The 22,032-nt window shown below is 41.9% G+C and overlaps 1 protein-coding gene across 1 annotated transcript; it reads left to right on the plus strand.

Moving 5' to 3' along the window:
* Window positions 1-751: 751 nt before the first annotated feature.
* On the plus strand, window positions 752-21,295 carry tmem184a (transmembrane protein 184a; the record flags this gene model as incomplete). Its single annotated transcript, XM_080009866.1, has 8 exons — window positions 752-973; window positions 4,858-5,023; window positions 8,754-8,844; window positions 11,208-11,283; window positions 13,410-13,501; window positions 16,582-16,751; window positions 17,507-17,704; window positions 20,941-21,295. The coding sequence occupies 8 exons, from the start codon at window positions 752-754 to the stop codon at window positions 21,180-21,182; spliced, it is 1,257 nt and encodes a 418-aa protein (XP_079865992.1). The 3' UTR covers window positions 21,183-21,295.
* Between the last annotated feature and the right edge of the window lie 737 nt (window positions 21,296-22,032).

Genomic DNA, 22,032 nt, shown 5'->3' on the forward strand with positions numbered 1-22,032 from the left:
CTGCAGATACGTGCCCATGCATATCCTTATTATTATTATTATTATTATTATTATTACTATTTATAGTTCAAAAAAAAAAATGGTATAGGTGACGTCATAGTAATTCACAAGGATATGTAGCCAGTTCATCTCGAATATTAAATGCTAAATCGACAGTTTGCTGGATCCAGATAGATTTTTATTTTTATCAAACTTAATGTACAGTAGTAGATGGTAGAAAGTACAGATTCTTCGCTTCGAAATGGAATTGGGTAAAAGTTGAACGTCTGAGGAAAACGAATAATGCACTTACCGGTAAGTGCTTACGTTCCGTCACTGGAAGTCAAAGCATTCAATCTGACACTAAAAGACCTAAAAGGGTCTCAAACTACAGGCCCGCGGGCCACATCTGGCCGGCGAGACAATTTCATTTGGTTGGCTACATGGCGATAGTGATACTGATGAATCTGGCCCCGCGAGTATTGTTTTCAAGTTATGATGTTTAATCAAACAGAATTAAATAGATCCTAAGAGAGAGATTTCCAACAGGATTACGAGGAAATTAAACTCATGTGCAGGAGAATAAAACAAAACAGGTAAAAAAACAAAAACAGGCCAGTTTTCCCTTGAAGTTCAACACGGCCCCCCCCCCCCCCCAGAGGAAGACAACTTGGCCAGAGGCCCCCAGGTCATTGAGTTTGAGACCACCTAACCTGTGCATTTTAGAGTCAATGTTTACTCATTTATATTTTATTTTTTTTTTTACTTCCAGATGAACGGCTCTGTGGAAGCAGTAGATTCGCGAAGCCTGGACGACTCCATCATCCACCTGTCGGCGCCCATTCTCCCAGACAAGTCGGACGTCTCCAACATGACCATTATTCGGACGGGGAATGGGTCCATCATTGAGGACCAGATGTTTTTAAACACATTGGCGGCTCAGGGCCTCTCTGGGATATTCGTCTGGTCTGCGTTGCTCATAACCTGCCATCAGGTGAGCCCTCTTTCTTTTTTGGGGTGGGGTTATTTTTGGAAATTGTCACGTCTTATATTTGTAAACGCCGGTGCACGAGATGTTGCCTGCCTGCCTGCATGCATGTTATCAAGTGTGGAGAATACAGTGAGGTGCAGCGGAGAAACCAATTGGTACTGGAGTCACCCCTGCTGCTCTGTGTTCCAGCACGGCCTCTCTGCTGTTATGTTCTTATTGTGCGTGGTAGTCAATTCATCTTCTCAATCTTTTCAATGATATCTACAATTCCACATTAGATTCACTTGCTCCCATAAAATGATTGTAAAATGAAGTAATTCAGCGCAAAATGCTGGCAAACACTCAACGAGTAGTACAAGCAGCCCCCTCAACCCAAACAGACATCTTACAAAAGCTTGATATAATAAGCAGTGACAAACAACGTATGAGTCAGGTTTTAATATATTACACCACTCACTGATTATTTGATTAAAAAAAAAAAAAAGATGGATAGATATTTTGATTCATGTTTATCTATGTTTATGTGGTTTTTCGAGGTAGTTTTGCAGCAAGTTATTTTACTGTCGGTGATAAATGTTGGAGTACCTGGTCACACAGTCAGAATCTGATTCACGGTTGCAAGTCCATTCAATACTTTTACTGCAGCATTCTAATTGGGTGACATTGACTTACACACACTTTTACCTTGATAATTGAACACAAAGTGAACTGTGGTCTGGACTCCAAACCAGCCTTATTTGAGTGATTTCTGAGAGCGAGATGTGTCGGGAGTAATTTAGCTTTCTCCGGGCGCCGCCGTGTGGGTGGCAGCCCGCTGCTCCCGGATACATCCGATACAAGGATGGGTAGATGCAGCTAACTAATTCCCCCATGGGGATAAATAAAGTATAATGTACATTATTATTATTCATAAACACTCGTTTGAGTGGCCATGGGGTGAGGTGCATGTGGCAGCATTGCTTCAGGCAAGCTGGGTGCACAGCGAAAAAAGAAAATGGCCTCCGGGGCTGGTTTTGGAATGCTGCTGGTGCATCTTTTTGACTCTACGTCCAAAGATTGGAATTTTGCATTCACATCGTGAATGCTAATCACAGACAGACAATGGCCGTTCGGCCTCTTTACAGTGTGTTGCCAGAGTGGGGCTCATTTTTCCCGGTGGGTGGATTCTTCCTATTGCATGTTTTGTGCGTTTGTGTGTCTCGATTTGATACACGCGTTAGAGGAAACGTTTATTTTTCTTCTTTTTTTCTTATTAAGATGTTGCTTCATTCCCATAAATTATAGCTATAAACCAATCTGCATTATACCAATTATAATAGTGGCTGGGTTGAAAAATTGTGAACTTACCCTTTTAAGCACTTTTCCCAATTGCCCGACTGTTTTTTGTTTTAGAATAGTTTTATAAAAGAACACTTTATTAATCCTGGGGGATTAATAAAGTGTGAAATCCAGGAATACATTTTCATAATAAAAGTTGCATTTTCATGTTTTTGGTTTTTTTTGTTTTGTTTTTTGTTTTGTTTTTTTGTCGTCGATGTTTGGTAATGTAAATCCTGCTGAGGTTATTTGGGCTCGAAGCCATTATCTAGCATTCAGCTCTGCATTTCTCACATCGGCAGAACGGAGCCTGGAAAGCCAAAGCTTTTACTCGCCATTTAGACAAAATAGAGGACATCAGTCTCCACTCTGCATCACATCTCATGAGAGCTGAAATACATCACAGCTTCACCATCACAGTGGTCAGCACCCTGTAATGGGCATTTAATGATGTTGTCAGCCTCCAGCACAATGGTGGTCCTGAGGGTTTACCAACAAATGGCCTTGTTCTTTAAATAGGTTGCAAGCTGGTCTATACCAAGCTGTGGCTACTGTAGAAAACAAAGTTTTAGTTTTGTATACTGCCAAGAAGGACTGGGTTATAGTGTAAAAAAATGAATCTATAGAGTATGTCTCCCAAGAAATATTACCTTAGTCCTATTAACATAGGGTAACACATAATGTTATAATTACACCCATTTTATTTTTTTTTCTGTGATGACAATTAATAAGAATGTGTGCCGGTTAGAGTGAGAATTAGGAAAAGTAACACAGGAGGATAACAGACTCCTGTCTGCGCTATAGCTCTTGTTATTTGCTGGCTTGCTCGCTGCGATCCTTTCACCTGACTCCTTTGATACGTTTCACCCCAAAACATAATTCCTGGCTGCCGCTCGCTCCCTCCGCCTGTCCCCGCACAACGCCCCCAACCTTGTCACCCAGTTTTATGTGCCAGCTCTGCTTTGCCTCTCATTACTATCAAATGGCAATGTCACAGCTGATTTAATATTTGATGTTAAACAGCGGGGAAGCAACATCGCGTTATATGGAGGGGGCTTTTCCAAGCAATAGACTGTCTGTTGCGGTGTATTGATATTCCCTTCGCCCTAAATCACGTTGCGTTAAAAACTGGCCTTCTAGTTCCTTCTAGTGTCCCTCGCTGCTACAAGGGAACGACTTAAAATGTTTTATTTTCCTGTGGAAGCAAGTGCAAGTTAAGAGGTGCAGCATAGGTATTATGCAATTACAGCAGTCGCTATGAACATAATGACTTTTCCTCATTAGTATAATAAACCATGTGAATAGGACTAATTCAGCTTTTTTCAGATTTTCTATGTACACATTTTACCCCATCTCCATCTTTGCTGCTCCAAATTTTTATTTATTCCCCCCATGAGACCATAAAGTGCGACCTGAACTCGGCATTTTCTGAAAGCCAGCATCTCATTTACATCTCCACTTCAGTCTCTCCCCTCGTTTAAAAACACTATCGCGGTGCTTTTGAAGTGAACAACTAATGGCAAATCCTTATGTGCATTTGCCTGAATACCATTTAACCTCCCCCAAACTCCACCCGCCTGCTCTGGTTACTTACATGTAATGTAAATCAAAGTATGTCATTGTTTCAGTTCTGGTTATGTTATGTAACCTTCTAGTTCTCCCATTCTCTTGGTGTCGCCAGAGTCATCCTCAAGGTTTCTTTCTCAGGTTGGATGCTTTACTGCACATACTATCCCCCAAATCCAGTTGAAAAGTTTGAAATAATCCCCCCAAGCTCTAAATGTTCGAAAACCTGCTGCGCTGTGTTTGCACATGCGGTTAATCCTGTAATCTCAGTTGTCTCACTGCCTTCACTGCATGTGCATTTCTCTTTAATTCTATGGTATCAACTTTTTTTTTAATTATATTGTGTGAATGTTCATCCTAGATATAGGCCCTATACACACAATCATCATTTTAAATTTTTGGTTGGAAATCCTTTTAAGCAAATATCGTATTGATAAGTAATTGTTGATTTTGATATAGTCCGGCATTACATTTATTCTATCTATTTCACATGGTTACACGATACGTCGTTTTTCAAAATCGATTTCAAAATGGGATGTTCTGATGATCTTAATTGGACACCAATGGAAATACTTCCATAGGTCCCTCCCTCCTACTCAAAATTTCAAAAAAGTTTATTATTATTCAAATGAAATGTCTAGCTGCCGCCTTGTGAGATATTTACAGCGAGGAATTGTTCAAAATGATGAGCTTTTGTGTTAGTCTCTGAACCAAAGCAGCATTTAAGAAAGGCATGAATACCGACGCTCAGGTGGTTTTCATTTGTTTTTAATGACCCAGTTAGTCAGTTAGTTCCCGTATATTTGGAAATTAAAAACATCTGCGGTGGCGGCGTCAATTCATTTTCAACTTCTACACAGAATTTACCTTTTGGGTGGAGCAACCTTTTGAGCTTTTAGTAGCCAAGGACCGATTAGATTAGAGTGCAAGAGAATGTCTGTTATGCATTTTTTTTTATTTTTTTTTTATTATTATTATTATTTTTTTGTTTACCCGTTTGACAGATCTACACACACCTTCGCTCCTACACCGTCCCCAACGAGCAGCGCTACATCATTCGCATCCTGTTCATCGTGCCCGTTTACGCCTTCGACTCCTGGCTCAGTCTGCTCTTCATCAGCAACGACCAGTACTACGTCTACTTTGACTCCGTCCGCGACTGCTACGAAGGTGAGCCGCGCAGTGCCGGTGCCTAGAAGTTCAGGGCTTTTCGAGAAGCGTCGCGGGTGTATTTTAGCAAAATGCTTAAATACACCCGGCTGCAAGTAGAAAAGCTTTAAAACACTGACCGGGTTTGTGGGTTTTTTTTTTTTTTGTTTGTTTGTTTTGTTTTTCGAAGGTGAACTTGATATCATGTTGGTGTGGATTGTTGTTTGCCTGGAAAGCTCTTCCAGGGGTGTAACTTTAGAAGGTTTTTATTTTGGCCTCAATGGCTCCAGCCTGAATGCAGCAAACTATGGAGTGAGTGAGATCAACAATGTGTGGGAACAGGATCCTTGTGTTGTGGCCACACCCTAGCAACACCTGGGAACAGGGATTCACCATTTCAAAAGACCAGGGCCATTTCAAATTTCTTCAACTTGAATTTTGGCTACACACACTTCAGACCATAAATGGTGAGACCCCGACCTTGTCCCCTGGTCCCGCTGACATTAGCGTAATGTTTAGCAATATTTTGTAGTTGTTAAAGTAAAGTAATTTGTTAAAGACTTCCACCTTTTCAAATGGTATTCACAAATACAAAATACAGCTAAATGAATTGAGTTTGGCAAAAATAATGTCCATCTACCGTAGTTGCAGCGGCATCAGGAGATCATTTTAAGGTAGAAAGAGGCAATATTTAAAAAAATATATACAAATGTGAGCTATTATCAGGAAAACAGATACTTACTTTATTTATCCCTAGAGGGAAATTATAGCGTCGGAGCAGCTCACATCAAAACAGGCATAACAGAGGCCTCAGAGACGTGGGCACCCCACAGATTGACAGATTTATGCCAAATGATAAGGTGTCGGGACCCGTAGGGGAAGACAGATGTTTTATGAAAAAAGGCGAGAGAAAGCTTTGGTTTGCGGGGGGCACATCCCGAGAGGGTCCAGTTGAAGGCTGATGAGCACGGTCTGTGGAAGGGGTGAATGTTAGGGAAACAGGAGTGGGAACGCAAGACATAAGGTTATGTGACATAAAGAGATGGGGCAGAGAAAGACGATATGAACAACTCTAAGAGAGTGGCTGAGGCGAGAAACAGTTGGAGGACCGTGAAAGCCAACCTTTAGATCGAAGACGGCACAAATAATTGATTGAAAGGCAATAGAATAGAAAATTTAATGAAGAAAAAAGAAGTGTGTGTGTGTGTGTGTGTGTGTGTGTGTGTGTGTAAATGTATGTGTGTGTGGTTGTACAGTTCAATATAGGGTTTAAAATATGACTGTACTGTACACTAAACCTAATGACAAATATACATGATATATGAAAATAAACAAATATAACTGAAAAAATAGCAGAGAAACCAAAAATGTACAATATCTAATTAAATACACCTAACAGTGAATTAGAAGGATTAAAAAAAAAAAGTAAAATGTCTTTTTTTTTTTAAGACAAACTAATGGTTCCAGCGCCATATCGCCGATATACTAAAGATAGCATGAATAACTCAATGTCTAATGGAAATAATAATAATTATTATTTTATTATAATTAATATTATTATATTTTTATCTAAGCGTTTGCCAGCTTGTCCGCACTGCGTGGCCGGTGTGAAAACACTGTGTTCCCGACGTGTAGGAGTGGCTCCCCCTCCCACAGTCTGCCATGTTCCTCATCATGTTCATGATGTTCCTCATTGTGTTCCTTTATAACGCCTAAATCTCTGCCACAACGTTTGGGGTCGGATTTTGTTCCTACGCGTTGATAAGGTGTGGCCCCAACATAAGGACCTTTTGGTGTTTATTTATTTTTTATTTATTTTTATTTTTTTCGTCTACGTGCTGCAGAAATGTCGACCGAAGCACTTTTTAACATTAGCAAAGTACAAATCACATGCAATGTTTATTACATCTCAGGGCAGGACGCTCAAGCATGAAATTAATCATTGATTGGCTGGACAGTTTTTATTAGGGGTCCAGTCCCCTATTTATTTATTTTTTTATTTTTTTTCAGTAGTCTATGGATGTCATGGAACCGACATATCTACGGACATCGATTTAGGGGAATTCCGACATGCCGTCCTCAGTTTTGTTCCAAATCTGTCCTTTTTTGTCGGAGAAGTTAGTAAAAATGCTGCGTTTCTCGTCTCCGCAACGGTCACGTGATTGCAATGCAGACCTATGAATGGTCACAGACAAGTGTGTTATTGATTAGGATGGCAGTAACACAGCTCTGCTCATCGTTCACGGGTTAAAAAAAATAAGGGCATTTGAGACACAGACTCCTGGAATACAAGCAGTTTGGAGAACAGTCTGGATCGCTCCTACGCCACCATCCACGAGGCGTATCACGCCATTCCCCACGCTGCGCGGGGAAAGCACAAACACGTCTTGCTCCACCTGATCCCCGCACACAGGCGAGAAAGTCAAACTGCCTAAACCTGTTGCGAGGAGAAACCAAGAAGTGGAGCAGTGAGGCAGGGGAGGATCAGCGTGAGCCTGGACTTAGTTACGCCTTCTTTTCATTTACTCTGTGCAAGTCCATGTGATTGTAACAAGGCCTGGAAACCAAACAGACATCGAATTGCACATCGTTTGGAGGATTATTGTATTTGGGTGGAAAATGATTTCTTACTAAAAACAGTCCTGAGAGATCAGCGTGAGAGCTATGCCTCCACGTCCGTATTTACCTGCATATACCTATATTTACCTTATATATATTAAGCCAAATTCCGCATGAAATGGACTGTAATGTAAATGGGATACTTCGTAGTCAATGCCAGATGTGTTGCCATTATAACAAAGTGGTATTCCATGACTGACAATTTAAAAAAAGACGATGATACCCTCTGAAATCTTGACGAAAGAAACTAGCCTTTATCAACGCATGAAAACGTCTGGTAGAATAAAATAAAATCTTTGAGGGAGAAATTATCTTGCAATACCAGAGTTGCTAAGAAAAGATCCCTCCTGTAATACAACATTCAAACTAGGTGTGCAGAGGCATTCACTGACCGTTTTGGTGTTGAACACGATGACATTAGGTAGCCAGGCTGGCTCGCCAAATGCAACGTGTGTGTGTGTGTGTGTGTGTGTGTGTGTGTGTGTGTGTGTGTGTGTGTGTGTGTGTGTGTGTGTGTGTGTGTGTGTGTGTGTGTGTGTGTGTGTGTGTGTGTGTGTGTGTGTGTGTGTGTGTGTGTGTGTGTGTGTGTGTTATTTATTATATATATATATATATTCATATATATATGATTTTTATGGCTGGTTGACATTGCTCTGCATGTGATGGCAGTGCCTTTTGGATAGTGGCTGTAGTTCAGGCAGTTTTATCTTGAGTAGACACAATCTGTATTGGCTTTATTTAAGCCTTCCTTAAATAGCAACAAAAGATTAGGGAGAGATTTCACACACACACACACACACACACACACACACACACACACACACACACACACACACACACACACAACCTTTGGAGTCTCCCCTGTGTACACAGCAAGACATTTACTCTTTGAAAACAATAAAACCTCATACCACACAACACCTTTGCTATATATATATATATATATATATATATATATATATATATATATATATATATATATATGTATGTATATTATTATTATTTTTTTTTCTTAAGGTATTACTTATTGCCAAGTTATTATTGGAGATTTTAGGGTTTTTTTACACTTAACAACCACAACACCACATTTGAAAGTCAATAAGACAGTCTTTCACTTCTTGCTCTCTTGCAGCGTTTGTCATTTACAACTTCCTGAGCCTGTCCTTCGAGTATCTGGGAGGAGAGAGCGCCATCATGTCTGAGATCCGAGGGAAGTCCATCCAGTAAGTGCTCCCGTTGCGTCCTCACCCTTGAAGAGCCTCCTCGGTGGAATACCGTATGTATTTGGCCGTTTTCTCACTTATTAGTCCGTCCGAATTGCAGTGAAATTTATGCTGTATACGTTTTCCATTTGGTCCGATTCGATTCCACTCTGCAGAAAGAGACCAGGGGAAAGGGGGGGGACAACATTTGCTGAGGGGTGTGTGTGGGCATATAAACCAAAACATAACCAAACCTTTTGCAAGCATGCATAGAAATTTCGTAGACCAACCGAGCGGAGTTCCTGCCAAACACGTTAGCGCTCAGTACCAACGCATCAACACTGTGTGGATCACCTCTTTCCAAAGAACAATGCGTCCATATGAGCTTTGCATGTAAACAAATGCCCTGCCTGCAACCCATAATACGTTGCGCGTTTGGTACACTTCCTCCAATTAGGTCGAATTTTGGTCTCACAGGTTATCTGAACAAAATCTGATCAGTGTCAAGAACATAAAGTATATACTTGCGATGGTCACCCATTAAACATACAGATGATTTAATTGGCATAATCGTCATTTAGTGTCCAAGAAACATTTTGTCTTCTTATGACAAAGAAAACGTTGCTGCCAATGCAGTTGGCAGCCAATACAGGGACATTTCCTCACATTAAACTGGAATGATGTGTTTTAGAAAAAATATATACTCTGAATGTGATAGCGTCGATCAATGTTGGAGACTTTTTTTTCTGCAAGTATTTCCCAGTTATAAATGTAAATGGCTGAATTGTTGTTGTTGTTATTATTATTATTATTATCAAATTAAAGCCTACAGACTTTCACTTGATAATTCTAAATGCTAATTGTGTAGCTTCTTTGACAACTACAACAATGTCTCTGGAATAATTTTCAAACAGTTTGGTGAGCTACTGTGTCTGCGTGGGGTCATTTGACGTTCTGTTTCACGACTTGATGACTTGATGGATCACTAAGTTATCCAGGTGTCTGCATGTTCATCCTGTAGATGCCTCAGAAAGTTTATTTATATATATATATATATATATATATATATATATATATATATATATATGTATGCAATATATACACATATTGCAGAATATGCCAATTCTACCACTCTTCACATGTTTTCTAACACTTACGTAATATATTTAACACGTGTATTATGTTCGACAGATTTGTTGGACAAATGTAGGTGTTTATCATAACTAAAAGCCTGGTTAACATACTTAGACTTTGCCTAATTTGGGGTCATTCATTTATATGTAGAGAACACTGACATCTTGATGTTTTTGTTTATGTCTACAAGCACTTTGCAACCCATTTGATGCCTCACCAGTCTTGGCCACAAAGAAGAATAGGCATTTATGAACTAGCAGCTACTATAAATAAGAGTCTGTCTGTCTGTCTGTCTGTCTGTCTGTCTGTCTGTCTGTCTTCTCTCTCTCTGAATGTTATTGTGGCAAATCTGCCCCTCATCAGATGCATGACAAACATTACATTTTTAAGACCGTAAATACATGCCAGCAGATACCAAAGCATGCCCATTATGACTATCAAGGTCAGTTTGATGACTAATTAGTGCATATTTTTGTGTGCTTTGTAATGAAAAACTATTGGTGTGATAACAAGGGAAACCTGTCCTACGTGAACAAAAAAAAAACAGAAATATCTGACTAATGATAGTCAGTGACGTGGGGATCATTTGAAATCATGACTTTTCGAGGAGGTCAAATATGCGTATCTCACAATTTTGAGGTGACTTTTATAGCACCGGCCGTTTCAACAGAAACAGTTGTCATCGGTTAAACATTGAAACATATCACAAGGGTTAAATATGATTGAATGACGGGGCCGCAGTGATCAAAGTAAGCTTGGAGTGTAGCCTCGTCCGAACGGCTCGTGAGCGTTCTTCTTTGGCCTTTGCGGCCGCGTTGCTTTTCACCTTTTTATAATCGATTGAATGTCCTTCTCAGATCCGTATTGTAACCTCCTGCGCCGCTGCTGTCACACTGTTGTAGGCACGCGCCCGGGGATTAATCACAGCCTGAATAGAAACGCCTGCATCAACACGGAGCCTCGCTATCACCGCTATCTTGATGAATCTATGATTGGATTTGTTTTCGCTCATTTGGGTTTGCGGAGCCGAAACCCGGTGACCCCGTCCGTGTTGAGCGGGCGCGTAAATAAATTGCATTTTGTTTTTTTTTTTTGTTTTTTTTTTGTTTTTTCGGTCGGGGGTTGAGTTTCTGTGCGGTATGTTAAAGGTAGAAATCTGCCGACACGTTAGAATCGGGTTAAAATCCTGCACGGTCTGCAACCAGTGGCTTGGGCTGTGTGTCGTTCATGCCATTTGTTTTCTACCTTAGGTCCAGCTGCGTCTACGGCACCTGCTGCCTGGGAGGAATGGGCTACTCCATCGGCTTTTTAAGATTCTGCAAACAGGTGAGCTCCGCTCTCCAAACTCCAAACTGGGCTCGGGAGCGTTGGGAGTTTGGAATCCCTTTGGCTGTGGAAACAACTGCGCATATGAGATAGATCGATATGGACGGATCTGAATGATTCTGCTTCCTACGTTCGGCATTCTGAGTAACTTCAAAATGGCCCAGGCTTTAAAAAAGAAATGCTGGATACTTTTCCAAAAAATAACCACAGAAAAATACCAAAAAACGATTATTTATTGAGTTTTAGATTGAAAGATAGATGGGTGACTCTCCTCGCGGTTTTTCCGTGATGGAAATTGAACGGAGGGCCATGTCGTTGATAATTGATAATGTAATACATATTTTATTTCAAACTGCGGGAGGATCAACATTCCTGAAAGCTCTGACAGTAGTATGGGGTGAAGCGACTTCAAAGCGAGCCCCTGGTGGGAGCCTCCGGTGGCATTATTTGGACAAAGATAATTGAGGAATGTTTCTTCATCTGTGAGAACATACAAATAATACTGTGACTCTTGAGGTGACCGCTGCATTGTAATGTGGGAACAATAAAATTACTGGCAAAGGTTTGGGAATTGTACATTATAGAGTTCTTACCCTGTCCTTGGGGTGCTTGAATTTCATCCTCTGAAATGTAAGTACTGGAATACCTTGAAAACGGCCCCCTTTGTGTTGAGGTACTTAAAAAGTAAAGCAGTAGTAAAGTAAAAAAAAAAAAAAAACAACAACCTCATAATTACAAACCTGTGATATTCCACCAGTTTTGTTATTCAAATTGTAACGTAGTCAACATGTTCCAGAACAGCTTTAACGACACACATGACGCCTGCGAAATGTACATTTAATCCAGTATGTTTGGAAATAAAATAGTTTAAAAAAATATATATATTTTTTTTTAATAAAATCTCCCTTATTTCTGATACATCAATACAGTCATTCATTGTAAACGGCGCATTCTCGACTTGACAATCCTTCATCCCTCGGTTCAATACGGTACATTAGTCAATGGCACTTAAATAAATGAGGTAGAAAATTATTAGTTTAATTTATCCTGCTGCTTTACGAAACATAATTATGTTGTTCAGTGATTAAATGGTGTGTGTGTGTGTGTGTGTGTGTGTGTGTGTGTGTGTGTGTGTGTGTGTGTGTGTGTGTGTGTGTGTGTGTGTGTGTGTGTGTGTGTGTGTGTGTGTGTGTGTGTGTGTGTGTGTGTGTATACACACATACATATATATGTGTGTGTGTATTAAAATATCACAAAGGTAAATATTATTCTCAGCTCCTTACTTTTATGTACTTTTTTTTTTTTTTCCCTTGGGGCGAATGAAGTCGAGCGACCCTGATCTATCACTTGTTGGGAACCTTTAGAGCCGCCACAGTCAAATTGATGTGTTCAGCCTTCAATACATCACATCGGAGGTCACCTCGCCGCTCTGTGGCAGAACGCGAGGAAGTTACGAGGAGCCTGTTTTTCTGACCTCACACAAACCAGCAGCTCCTGCATGGGGAAGGGAACACAAAAAAAAAACAAGTCTCTGTTGCCTTGTTGAAAGAATGGAGGTATTCAAACTTGCCGTCGTGGGCGATCGACTCGTTTGAATTAAAGTATCCCGGAATGCACAGGAGCTAGATTTTGCAATAATCACATTTCACCTCATCGCGTAATTGTTTTATCAAAATGGCGCCCGCGCTATATATGATCGCATCCATATTTAATAGGAGGGAGAACCACAGAAGGAGGATTTCAAGTCAGGGTTGGAAATTTGGCGGTGAAGTACTTACAGTAGAGCTGAGGAAAATGAAGTCCATCGTAATCTTTACATTCCAATTTTCAATGTCAATAAATGCAGTGACATTGAAATCTAGAGGCATGTTTTATTACACCTGTATAAGCTCAGACTATAATAGCGGCAGAAAATGGTTATCAAACAAAAGTTAATGGTCCTGACGGCGCTGCCTTTAAAGTCTGGTGCAGTTTTCGTGCAATCAAAAATGATTAAGGATTTTAAAAATTTTGGGAGATTTCAAAGGGAGTTCCATTTTTTTTATTTTTTCCGAAGCGTTTGCGTCCGAAACAAGTGATGACATTGTGTCGTTGTTTGTTTTCCCCCGTTGTGCTGTGTTCCCCAGGCCACGCTGCAGTTCTGCGTTGTCAAGCCCACCATGGCGGTCATCACCATCGTCCTGCAGGCCTTTGGCAAATACCACGACGGAGATTTCAAGTACGCACCACCTCCTTACTTCCATCCTATTCTTTGTGTCATCCCCTGATCACATCTTGATATCTGGACACCTGATTTCATGTCACATGTGGAAATGACTTCCATGATTTTTTTTGTTTTTATATTATTTGTGGATGGTCAAAGAATCGCGTCCTCCCAGCAGGAGGTGTACAAAGCATTTAATTCCTAAATAAGACACAAAACACTCTTTCTGATGGAATGCGCTCTAAAACAGAATTAGTTGATTTTAAGTAATCAATACTTTAATTAAAATACTGTGTATCCTTCAGCCCAGCCTTGCTGCTCTAACTACCTTCTAATCAATAACCGCTATACAATCACCCGTTGAAATGAATTTGGAGGAACTAAAACATATTTTCCCCCTAAAAGATATGCAAAGGTTTTGAAACAAAGTTCCCCTTAATTCTCCTTAGAACTCAGTTATGTGGAACGACAGACGGTGCAATTGGGTTGACGCGTGCGTTTCTTTTTTTTTTTTTTTCTGTTATTACTTGAGATGAAATGGTACAAAGGCTATGAATTTGAATTGCGCACTGTCAACTTTAATTTTGGGTTATCCATGTCCTGATCAGATAAGCTGCTAAAGATCTACACCCCATTTTGCTCATATTTCCCATTTTGGTGTGTGTGTGTGTGTGTGTGTGTGTGTGTGTGTGTGTGTGTGTGTGTGTGTGTGTGTGTGTGTGTGTGTGTGTGTGTGTGTGTGTGTGTGTGTGTGTGTGTGTGTGTGTGTGTGTGTGTGAGCTCTAAGCCGGGCTCCATCGAGGCCTTATTTTCAAGGTGCACAGGCATGCAATTCCATTTGGAATTTCGAGTCCATAGGTGATAATTTGGTGACAGTGTTTGTTTCTAAACTCATCCAAAGTGGTGAGACTGACATGGGACGAAGACTGAGTGGTGGTGATGATGATGGTGGTAATAAATATAGCTGCAGGCAGCAGCACACGCAGCACAAGTTGCAAAAGTTCCAAACACCTTGGGTTACGTCCGGACCGATCAACGTGCGCTTACGTCACTGCATGTTGCCCGTCTGGCGTTCGGTGCAAATGTTCCTGAAGGACGGTGTTTTAAGAATGACCACCGTTCCTGGACGATTCGGTAACGCGCGGAATTACGACCACGAGTCGATGCGGTTGTTGCGCGTTGTGACTTTATCCTAAAAACTCGAACGTGGCTTGTCTACCCTGTAGTCCACAGAGTCCTGAGTCAGTGGCAGTTGAGAACCCTCAACCTGGCATAAATGCGTGGGGTCCAGGTTAGTCGGTGTGACGTGTGTAAGGACTAATACAAATGTGTGTAACAGCCTTGTCAAACGTGCATTTCGCCACTTTCCTGTTGCCACTCTTTAATGCCTCCTCCTTTTTCAAACAAAGCCGTCTGAGTGTGGCCATAAGCCAGAGCTTTTCCTTGTTATTACTTACCTTGGTGCGTGTCTCGGAGTTTCCCGGCGCGGGGAACGGTCTGATACGCTTCCCTTTGTGAGAGTCCCAGAGGACGACGAGGAGGAGGATGGGGGTCCGGGTGCTTTCTCTCCGCATGCAGTATCTGATCGGCGAGCAGCCACCGCGTGTCCCCTTCTAGAATGAAGGATGTGAACTCACAATTAGATTCAACTTTACTTATTGTCCTTGCACAGAGTACAAGTACTAAGACAAGGAAATGCAGTACATCGGTACGCCCGCTACGGCTCAATACGCACACGTGAACCGCGTTTTTTTGAGTGTCACGGTAGAAGTCCAAAAGTTCCTGTCGGTTGTACGATGTGCGCCGAACCTCCCGGGACCAATGACGCCATGACGATTCGCTATGACAAATCAGTAGTCTGCAGTATTATCACGAAACTAGATATCGTCGTCTGGGTTTTTGGTCATTGTTATATTGTTTAAATATTCTGCAAAAGTCATGTATTTTTCATCAACTCTTCTAGATCTTCTCATCAATGCCACTCCCTGCTTGTCCAAAATATCCACATCACTAATGATTCTTGTGTATAAATATCTTATGAAAGCACCAATAGTGATCACCAAATATATTGTCAAAGTATTAATTATCAGTATCGAGCTGTCAATCAAAAATGATTGTGCTATTTTATTCAGACTATGTCATCCAGCCCTAAGTTGAATCCGCTAAATATCTGTGTAATAGAACAACATAAAATGTGGATATGTAAACAGTATTTCCTGAAATGGTGACCAGGGCCTTTATTTACCTCAACTGCAAAGGGTATCACACCTTTATTGGATGCAGACTTGTATTGGCGGCAGGCTTTTAAATCCAATCCCCTCTGTTTAATAAGTATATTTGATCATATTTTGGTATGAAATTTAAATCAAACTTCAGTCTGGGTGGCGAAAAAAAAGAGAGAGAGCCAGGGTCCACCCGAAAAGTCGCCCTTGTGGTGGTAGCCGATGGGGAATGACATTTTTCCGAGTTTGCCCTGAAAGCAGCACTTCCTGCTTGGAGCGCTGGGGGGGCGAGTCATTTGCCCCAAGAAGCGATCTGATACGCAGCAGTAGGAAACAGAGTCAATTAATTACATCTACCATAAAAACACTCTGTTTTTGTTTGCTTTTTTGGGTTTGGAGCTCCGCACCGGGACCGCAGCTCCTATCAGTTTTTTCCCTTGTATTCGAGGCAGGCTTGTGTTTGTACGTGTCAACCACGCCCCTGGCATTTATTAGGGGCCCGGTTGTAATTTCACCACCGTATTTCCATTTGAGGAAAAACGTAACACGTTTGGACACGGCGTCAGAACTATGAAAACACCCATATGAATGATGTAGTGACCGAAAAAATGTGTTAAACACACCGAAGCAGAATTTAGATTTGAGTTCTTCAAAGTAGCCACCCTTCGCCTTGGCCGACCAACACCTTTTTGGTCACTACGTCATTCCATTCTTCTGACGTCATCACTATTATTCTACAATGTAGGAAATAGTAAAGACAAAGGAAAAACCCTTGAATGGGTGATCTGGACCGAATTGACATCCGAGGCTAGAGTTCCGTCTGCCCCGAATTCATCCTAATATTTCTGCCTCCACCCGATGTCTTTTCTGCAGTGTGACCGGAGGATACCTGTACATCACCATCGTCTACAACTTCTCCGTCAGCCTGGCGCTCTACGCACTCTTCCTCTTCTTCTTTGCCACCAGCGACCTGCTCCGCCCGTTTGAACCCGTCCTCAAGTTCCTCACCATCAAATCCGTCATCTTCCTGTCCTTCTGGCAAGGCGAGTCTCCCCGTTTTACCTCAACTGGGCTTGATATATTGATATATTTTTCATTAAAAAAAGTTAAATAGGTTTTTAATAAATGATGAAGTTCTTTGTAATCCATTTGAAGCTCCCCCCGCCCCCCATGCTCTCTCAGATGCTTCCATTCTCATGAAAGAGTTTCCTGAAATATCTGCACTTTGTCCAATGATGTCAGTTTCAAAAGAACCGTAAGAAAGATTCTTTAGGCTCAGTCTCTTTCTTATAGAATTTCGCTTATAAAATTTGCGGTGCCCACTGCAAAATAATAACAGTACATACTTTATTCATCCCCGGAGGAAAATTTCAGCGTCACAGCGGCTCACATAAAAATTTGGCAATAATATTGATAAACCAATAGAATAAAAATATGCTGAACTTTGAACTTTGAATATATCAAAAAATGGCAATATATATATGGAAAAATGTCAAACTATGCAATAAAACCTAAAGGTTAATTCTACGCAATAAAATATGGCAATATATACTTAAACTAATGAATATATAACTAAAACTATGACCCATTAATGATATATGAAATAGACAGTGAACCATATCATTAATAAAAGGAAAATAATTGCCCACCCCCGCCCAAAAAAGTTGAGTTCCCCTTCTTTCCCTATCGTAGCCACGTCCACCATCTCTACAGAGGGGTCCCGTTAGAATGCATGCCTTTGAAATGAACCCCATTGTGTTATTTAGAATTTAACGAGTGAAATCCGGCCGCTGTTTAGGAATGGTGCTGGCCATCCTGGAGCGCTGCGGCGTCATCCCCAACGCGCTCTTCATCGACGGCCAGGAGGTGGGGGCCGGCACGGTGGCGGCCGGGTGGCAGAACTTCATCATCTGCATCGAGATGTTCTTCGCCGCCATCGCCCTCCGATACGCCTTCACCTGCACCGTCTACCAGGAAAAGAAGAACCAAGTGCCAGGTAACCAGTCCTAAATGTTTCAAAAGTAGGTTTACTGATGCCATGGTCGGGGTGAATACTCGATTCTGATTGGCCCGAGGGTGTCATTTTTTTTTTTTTTTTTTGGCGGGGGTGGAGATATATGGCCACCTAGTTTGTAGTTCTGGTTAAACTGTCTGTTTGCCTCTGCTAATGGGATGCTCTGGCAAATTTCACAGGAGCTCGGCAAGTCGCTTCCCTCTGCAACCATGCATTGAGCTAGCACAGTGAGCAAGTTACCAAATTTCCCGCCCAAAAAAACAGTTCCCTTCATTTGCTGCAACTTTAGAAGGTTAATATCCTTAAAGAAGGCTCTGACTTCAGCCCGTTTCCCACATAGTTCCCGGTAAATTACTGGGATAACCTTTCTAGTGAGTTTCACTATTTACACATGCAACTACATTCCGGAACATTTCCGTCTTGCGCCTTTTCACACATGCCCATGATGATGGTGCAATAGATGTGGCGAGGGGCAGTCCGGTGCAGTGTATCTGTGTCGACAACGGACGTACAATCCAAACCGGTTTAGTTTTTCTCCTGGCTCTCAGAGACCAGCGCTTCGATCCCCGTCTCCCTGCTCTCCCTGGCGGATTCCTCCCTCCGCCGACGGAGTCGGGACCGAGCCCCGATCCGGACGCAATCGCGTTATTAAATCGGCGTGATCCTTTCCAGCCTGTCCCACACTCTCTGCCTCTGGAGAAGGAACTTTCTCCACCCGTTCTGCCTCTCCCCGTTCCCTTGTCCCGACTCCGCCCTCTGCTGAGGCTGACGCTGAGGTCCTTGTTACGCACGGTGCTTATTTGTGTCGGTAAGGGGATTCAGTCAAATAAAATAAATATAAAATTAAATCAAATACAATAACTTTGATTAATTCATGAACTAGAAACCCGTTTGCCCTTCATTACTTTTCATATTCTTATTACCTGGTAACAAATATCTGACAGTTTGTATGAGCCGGAGCGCAGTGTCATCAGCGATCAATCAGCTCACGTATTGAACTGCGATGTCCGCATTTCCAACCGTGCGCGGTGTTGGGCGTGGTGCTGCTGGGTGCGTCGGTGCTCGGGTCTGCAGGGGCCGCCGGCAGCTTGGGGGCCGCGCGTCGCTGCTCGGGGGAGGCCGCTCGCTAGCGCCGCCGGGCGGAGGGAGAGGAGGAGGGATCCACCGCCTCGGTACGGCGAGGACCTCCAGGTTCCCATGGCGACGGTGCAAGTCAGAGACAAATGGAAAGCGAGGGAACAGCCTCCTGCGGGGATGTCAGTCGTCCTGCCGCTCTCTCAGCGTCTAGAGGAGTCTCTCTGTGGGCTTCAGCGACCCGACAAGCAGAAAGACCAGGGAGCCTTAAGCGCTGATAAAGGCTGAAATTAACTTGATAATGACCCTTCAGCGCATTTTCCTCATCTAGGTCAAAATCCCCAGTACCCCATTATGTAAAGTGATAAAGAAGCTTCTCCTTGTTGCCTGTTCTCCAGAGCAGTGTAGGTTTATTATCCAGCTAGTGTCATAACATAGCACAAAAACAAACACACAGCCACCACGTTTCTTAGGTAAATATATTATTCTGGACACTTTTATTTGCTGTTTGTTCTTGTGTGATTTTTTTCCTGGGGTGGAAGATGCACGTCCATAGGGATTTGGGAGGCTGTCGCGTCCCCCCTCGCCTTAAGTCCTCCACGACCATCAACCATATGCATCCACCAGACCGCGTTGCCAGCAACCCAAAAATGGCGACGTGCCCTGGGTCTTTTTTTATTTTTATTTTTTATTGTTTGTTTTTTGTTTTTTTTCTCTCGTTGCTTTGGACCCCCTACGGCCCTGTGGGAGCACGCTGTCCGGCTTGCAGCTCGCTCTGCGGGCGTCCAAAAGTGGAGACAGCTGTCTGTCTGTGACGGGTCCCAAAACAAAACATGTTCCTGCAATTTAGTGTTTTAGCGTGTGCACAATATGAACACGCTACGTCACAAATTCGTTCAACTAATTCGAAAGGATGAAAAAGCCCCACATAACCTCCTATTGATGAATTGCACTGAGGCAGTGCTATTCAAACTTAGCCAAATAATATTAGTGATGAAAACAGGTTTTCTTGCCAGATCCTTGAGGTGCTTGAATATCGTCCTCAGAGATTGGAGTACCTTGAAAATCGCCTCTTTTGTGCTGAGCTGCTTGAAATATCTTGGTGATATGGTTGGTGTTTTTTTTTTTTTTTTTTTTTTAATTTAATGAACTAATTGAAAATAAAGACCGCTTAGAATTAGAAACTTTAAATAAACATATTCGATTAAATTGAATTAGTCATGTCAAATTAGTGCATGAAGTATTTATTAAAGGCCAAGTTTGTTTTATCTTAATCTTTAATTTTCTTGCCCCCTTGCAATTATTTTCCCCACTAGGGGGGTCCATCCCAGTTTGAATACCACTGGAATAATTGCAGCAACAGCAGTTTTTTTGTTTTTTTTAATTGTTTTTATTTTATTTTATTTTTTGTTAAGTTTTCATGTTATGTAAGTGTACCACCACCACCACCACAAAGAATCCACAAAAAAACAAAACCGTCGACCTGTCTCCAGTTTTCTATACTGTTGCATCGGAACGGAACACAACACTTCTTAGATTGATTTTGAAAATAACCCCTCGGATTGGGGTCATCGCACTGGGATCGAGACCAGAGGATGACTCACGACTCATGACTCCCGAAACGATCGATCACTTCCAGTTTCATGATGAACGTGATCAATAGACTTGCAACATTCCGCCAAGTAAAAATCCTCGTACATGAGGAACGTGCACTGAAATTAAATCCAGTTTCCCGCAGCCGTGCTCCACGTGAACACCCAGTACAGCCAAACGCGGCACGCGGGCCGCTCAGCGGCTTCGCCGGAAAGGTTTTGGAATTTAAACTCTTTTAAACTATTTTAATTGTTTTTTCCGCTTTAAACCCTATTGATCTTTTAAATTGTTCCGCTATTCTCTCAATACCGGCTCAACTGACAGGATTCTGGTGCCAATCGCTCAGGTTGACTCCTCATGATAATAATAATAAAATAAATAATAATAATGTTTTGGTTACAAAAACACCAGAGTTTTCCTTTTCTGGCGTCTAGCGCGCAGCATGGAAGCATGTTTTTCCACCTACATCAAATTGTTAAACCCTTGAGCTCACAAGCTCACCGGTCTAACCAAACATTTCGACCCCCCTCCTCCCTCCCTCCCTCCGGCAGACAACATCGCCCCCATGCAGAGCATCTCCAGCGGGCTGAAGGAGACCATCAACCCGGGGGACATGGTGCAGGACGCCATCCACAACTTCTCTCCGGCGTACCAGCAGTACACGCAGCAGTCCACGCAGGAGGTGGTGCAGCCCGCGCACAACGGGGGCAAGGCCGGCCCCGCCTCCGGCTCCGGCAAGGGCTCCAGGAAGTCCGACAAAGTCATGCTCATCACCTCGGACGACGAGTTCTAGAGGCCGAGTCCGACTCCTCACGTCAGCTGAACTCGACCAGGCTCTTCTGGATCGTTTCGTTTTTTTGTTTTTTTTTGTTGTTGTTTTTTTTTGCTTTATTTTGTTTGTTTGTTTTTCTCCTCTATTCAGTGACGTTGTTCCGTCCGAAACCTCTTCTCTCCGGCTTTCCAGAAAGGGAGCTCATTAAAATGTGCCAGTCGGCGGCTGGGACCGAGGACTGAGTATCTGCCCCGTTTTGAAGTATTTCTCACAACTGATTTTTTTTTTTTTTTTTTTATTATTATTATTATTTTTTTTTTTTTTCTTTAATTAAAAGCCACTTCAGAGTTGAGATTTCCGAGGCTTCAGAAGCTCTGCATCGTACGTTTGCCTGGACGGTTGGGATGAGAAGCCTCGCGTCTCGGGGAGGAGAAGCGTAGTATTCAGCGTGCACGGGAGGGACCGTGATAAAACGGTTGAATCTGTTCCGATGCAACTTGGGCACAATTTGTAAATAGTTTTGGCCTTTTTTTTTTTTTTTTTTTTTTTTTTTTTTTCTTTGTTTTTAATGTGCGTTATTGTTTGATGTTTCAATTCTGTCGTCCACTGATTTTATTTTTTTAATGTTTAAAAGGGAAAAATGTTAAATTTGGTTTGAATTTGTCGTGAAATGCGTCGTTAGTTTTATTAACTGTAATAAAAGAAGTACATTTTGGAGATGTCAAAGCAAGATGATAGCGTCAAGTGTGTTTTTCATGATTTTTTTTTTTTTGTTTTTTTTGTTGTATAATTCAATGTATTTATGTAAAACGCTTTGTTTTGGCATGCAGAAATTTGATTTATCTCTGTGCCAATGCTAGCTGCCTTTCTG

The sequence above is a fragment of the Zeus faber genome (genome assembly GCF_960531495.2).
Source record: "Zeus faber genome assembly, chromosome: 11".
In the NCBI taxonomy this organism is placed as follows: Eukaryota; Metazoa; Chordata; class Actinopteri; order Zeiformes; family Zeidae; genus Zeus; species Zeus faber.